The sequence below is a fragment of the Arachis duranensis genome, chromosome 7 (assembly GCF_000817695.3).
Source record: "Arachis duranensis cultivar V14167 chromosome 7, aradu.V14167.gnm2.J7QH, whole genome shotgun sequence".
Classification (NCBI taxonomy): domain Eukaryota; kingdom Viridiplantae; phylum Streptophyta; class Magnoliopsida; order Fabales; family Fabaceae; genus Arachis; species Arachis duranensis.
This window is the reverse complement of record NC_029778.3, coordinates 19,274,939-19,279,875: the sequence shown is the minus strand read 5'-3', so window position 1 is coordinate 19,279,875 and position 4,937 is coordinate 19,274,939. Positions and strand designations below refer to the sequence as shown.

General features: G+C 26.3%; 1 protein-coding gene across 1 annotated transcript in view; it reads right to left on the bottom strand.

Annotated features, from left to right (window-relative positions):
* The window catches only part of LOC107458175 (probable O-methyltransferase 3), a 10,489-nt gene extending 6,008 nt beyond the window's left edge, over nt 1-4,481 (bottom strand). Inside the window, exon 1 of the mRNA XM_021127590.2 lies at nt 3,677-4,481. Coding sequence (XP_020983249.1) covers nt 3,677-4,462 — 786 coding nt within the window. The 5' untranslated portion in view covers nt 4,463-4,481. The remainder of the gene's footprint in view (nt 1-3,676) is intronic.
* Between the last annotated feature and the right edge of the window lie 456 nt (nt 4,482-4,937).

Sequence of the window (4,937 nt, the reverse complement as noted above, 5' to 3'; positions counted from 1 at the left end):
TTTAAAAAGTTATTTCCTATGATAAAATCCATTCCAGAATCTAACATATATATAGATGGAACAATGAACCTATAATTTTGAATAAAAATTTCAATCATCTCTGTTTTTGGGTTAATTTTATGTATTGATTTGTCAGCTATTCTAACTCTTAATGGTTTCTTTAATTTTTTCCAATCAAGTTTTATATTTGAACTAGCAAAGCATTGTGTTGCTCCAGAATCTATAAAAGCATTTATAAATTTTTCTGTTATTTTTATAGTAATAAATGTGGCATTATTACTCAGTCTCTGAGTCTGTTTCTGAGACATATTCAAAAATATAGTCTAGGTTATCATCAGATTCCTCTAAAGGTTCCATAAAACAAGACTTAGCAATTTCTATTTGTTTAGTAAGATCTTTTTTATCCTTCTTTTTCGGACATTCATTTGCATAGTGTCCTTCTTTTTTATTTGGGCAATAGTTATTTTTTTATCTTTTGTTTTTATTGTTATTTTCCTTCCTAAAATATCTCTTTTTTCTCCAGTTTGGATAATATTTTCTTTTTCTAAATTGATATTTTCTTTTTCTTTGAAGGTTTTTATTAAGACCATATTTTTGAGGTATCTCTTCATTATCCTGACAGCAAATTCTAATTATATTTGCAAATCTTTTTTGAGTCGCTTCTTGCATACAACGTTCTTTTATTTCCTCTCTTATTGCAGCGGTTGCTCCACCAAAATTATTTTCAATTGTCCCTCTATTTATTTCTCTTATAAATCTTCCCATTATAAATTCATTAGCAGGATATGGAAGTTTTGTTATATACATACTAAGATAATGATTTTTATCTTCTTCTTTTAATTTGTAATAATTCGTTCTTTTTGCAGTCTAAATCGAGCATTCTTTCTCCTTCCATTTTCTGGATTTTAGGAACGTATTTTGATGGTATTTTTGTATATTTTGAATCTTTATTTATAAACCCTTTTTTGAAAACATAATTATCAAAACCTGTTTCCCATTTAAATTGAGGTTGATTATTTTTAGATGTTCCAGCTTCATTCTTTATTTGTATTGGAATTGCTGGTTCTTCGTCACTTGAATAATCTAGGATGTGTTCTTCATTTTCTATATTTTCAGAATTTACTAATTCTTCTTCTATTTGAAATCCTTGTTCCATAATATTATTTTCTTGAGCCATTTTTAATTGTTTAAAAAGCATTGTAACTTCTTCTAATTTTTCTTCAATATTCATAATTTTAGTGGTGGTTTTACTTTTAAATCTGTTATGTTGATTATATTTTGAAATTTTTTTTCTTTGGGATTCTCTTTTTCCTTATTTCTTTGAAATTTTATGGATACTAATATTTCTTCAAGCATATCTACTATAGAATTTAATTGTGGGGTATGATAAAGATGTGGGGAATCATTTCCATGGTAACATTTCTTAGAAATTCTGTGTGAAAAATAAGTTTTTTCAGGTTTTTGAAGTCCTTCAATAAAACTTATAGTAAAATAAAGATTTTGAGAAAAATCATTTTGTATTGATTTTAAGAATTCGGTGTCATTACAGTTAACATTAGTTAAAATCATTAATTTTTGATCTATTAATTTTGATAACTTAATTATTTCTTCTCTAAATCTTCTAATTTACTTTTTTCCATTAGGTGACGCTTTTCTTTGTGAAGAGTTACGATTTAAAGTGTGACTTTAGAAAGTGTGGTGTAAGCAAATCTTTAAATCTGTACAGATTTAAATCTGTACCATATAATTTTCTCTCAAATAATTGTCAAAAAGTGTAAGATATTGACGTATCATTATTGTTAAAAAAAATTGGAAATTATTTTTTTTTAACTAATAACAATAAGCTAACATTTTTCTTAAAGTACAAAATCTGTTATCATATAAGAAAACATATTTGATAATTATTAAAATAATCATATGCTGCTACGAACAATTGGATTATTCAACTATTATAAATTCAATTTTAATAATTAATTAATTAACGAAAAAACAATGTGATATAACGTGAATAAATAATTACAAATATATTATAAAAAGTGTTTTAAGTGTATTAAAAACACCAGTATTTCAATTATTTTAACCGTTGATCTTAATTATAAAAAATATATATAATATATATTAATTGAAATTAACGGTTAAAACAACTGGAACATCGGTATTCTCAGTACACTTAAAATTTTTCCTATATCATAATATACAGATACTGACACGAACACAGGATACAATACGAGACGGAATACGTTGACATGCAAATTTTAAAATCTTATAAGATATGGAGACACACATACATATAAAATATAAAGTATTTTTTAAATAAATCGTAATGATATTTTGATATTTATTGATATTAAAATATAAATTAACTTTTAGTTTAATTATTCTGTTGGTCTCTATAGTTTTACTAAATTTTTAATTAGGTCCCTATACTTTTTTTTCTTTTCAATTGGGTCCATACACTATTTTAATTTTGTAATTAAGTCCTTCCTAGTATAAAAAATATTAAAATTAACTGAATATTTCATTACAAATTGAAGGTATTTATAAGTAAAGACTTAATTAAATGGTTGACAGCATGTATTTTAGTAAAAATATTATGTTAATTTTAACATTTTTAATATGAAAAGGATGTAATTACAAAATTAAAAGTAATATAAGGACTCAATTGAAAGAAAAAAAAGTATAGGGACCTAATTAAAAGTTTGATAAAATTATAAGGACCAACAAAGTAATTAAATCTTAATTTTTTAATTATTTTAATATCTTATTTTAATTATATCAAGTATTTAAAATAATTTTTTTCTTTAATAAATAATAATATATACTATATCTAAAATTATTTCAAGAATATGTGTTAAGAATAAGATTAGACACGTTGACACGTGATGATATTTAAGTGTATCCAAACGTGTCCAAAAATTTTTTTTTATTTTTTTAAGACACGATTGGATACAACAAACACACGTGTCGGACGAATGTCGATGAATATCGTATCTAAAATATGTCCAACACGTAGATATAACAACTCAGCGAAATGTCCGTACATGATAGTGTTTATTAGTAGCTCATTTTTAGTGTTTCTATAATATCTTTTATTTTCTTTGTTTTTAATTTATTTTTTCTTCTTCATATATAATAACAATTTAAATTCTCAATATTTATTTATTTTTATTTTGTTAGTTAATTATTTATTTAAAAAATTAAATTGTTGACAAAATTATTATTATTATTAATTTATTATATTTGACACATTTGCTACATGTTTGATATGATAATTATATTTGCAGCTACTTTTATCAATGTTTAAGGTGGTTTTTAGTTTCATTAAATTTTTTAAATTAGGCCTCTATAGTTTAAATTTGTAATGTATAAACTTCAATTAGATTTTTTTAACTATTTGTTAAAAAATATAATTTTTTAAAATATTTGTTTTTATATTTGATGTAACATTAATATTCTAAAAAGTAAATATTTGAGGATTGGTGTGTATTTTTTAGAAATTAAATAACAACTAGTAAAAATTTAATTAAAAATTCTTATCTAATATAAGAATCAAATTATAAACTTTTAAAATATAAAAAATTAATTAAAAATTAATAAAATTACAGAAATTAATAGAATATTTATTAAACCTTTAATTTTATAATCCTAGTACAAACAACTTGTAATATTTTATTACCTTCAACAAGATGGCATTAGAAGGAGGAATAGCCTCAAACATGTCTCCTCCAACATATTTGAGGTTACCAGTTCTTTCCAAATCGGCAACAACATGTGGAAGATCAAGAACAGTGCACTCTATCTGTGGGAATGCTTTGGCAATGGCCTTTGCGACAGTTCCGGTGCCTCCACCAACATCAACCAATGATTCCAAACCCTCAAACACTCCCTTGCACTTGTCATCAACTAACAACTTGCTAACCAATCGAGCATCACTTGCCATGGCATCGTTGAAAATTTCATTGAGTTTAGGCACATGGCTTGCATAATCAAAAAATGGCGTCCCATATTCAGTTACAAATGGTGTAGGATCATCATTTTTAAACCAAGTAGACATCTGGTTCCATGGTTTTATCATAATGGGATCAAGCATGGCAGCCACAAGAGGCGACAGACTTAAAGGGTTGTCCTTAAGCAACAACATAGACGAATCGGTTAGAACATACCCAATTTCAATTTCGAGGTCGTTGCTGGGGACATCCTTGGTAGTGAAGAAGTTTGAATGGACCAAGATTCTCATCAATCGATGGACGAAGGAGGTTTTTGATGGATGGATTTGCAATGAAGCAACGAGTTGTGAAAGTGGCATAGGTTTGCCATAGTTGTGAATGACATCAGGTATGCCTAACTCAACAGCACATTTAAGAGACATAGAATTTATAAAATTAAAAATATGATTCCATATGTGACTTTGAGCTTTAACAAGTTTGGCATTATCAGCCTGCTCTCTACTTTGGAATTCCATAATAATATATATTTTTGTATAAAATGATAGATAATTTGTCTTTTACGTGGAACCCCATGTAATCTATCTTGGTTTATTTATAAGGCTATAGTTTGTAGTGTTTCTCCTTTCGCTTACCTAACGCATAAATGTATTTGGTCGGTATTTATAACATGGTTCTAAAAATCGGATCGAATCGGTCTATCGAACTAGTCTAACAAAAAATCGACAATAAAAAAGGTCTAATTTAATGTTTAAAACTGTCGATTCAACATAACTCGCCTGAAAATTGTTAAACCTGAAAATTGTTAAACCGATCGAGAACCGACAGATTAAATTGGATCAAAAACTGATTGGTTTTTGATAAATGATGTTGTTTTGGGTGTTAAAAATTAAAACTCCAATACGTCACCCACTTCTTTCTCCCAACACTCTCTCCTTCGTGAATAACACTCACTTACTTAGAATCAGAAGCACTTCAAAGTTAAAAAATTAC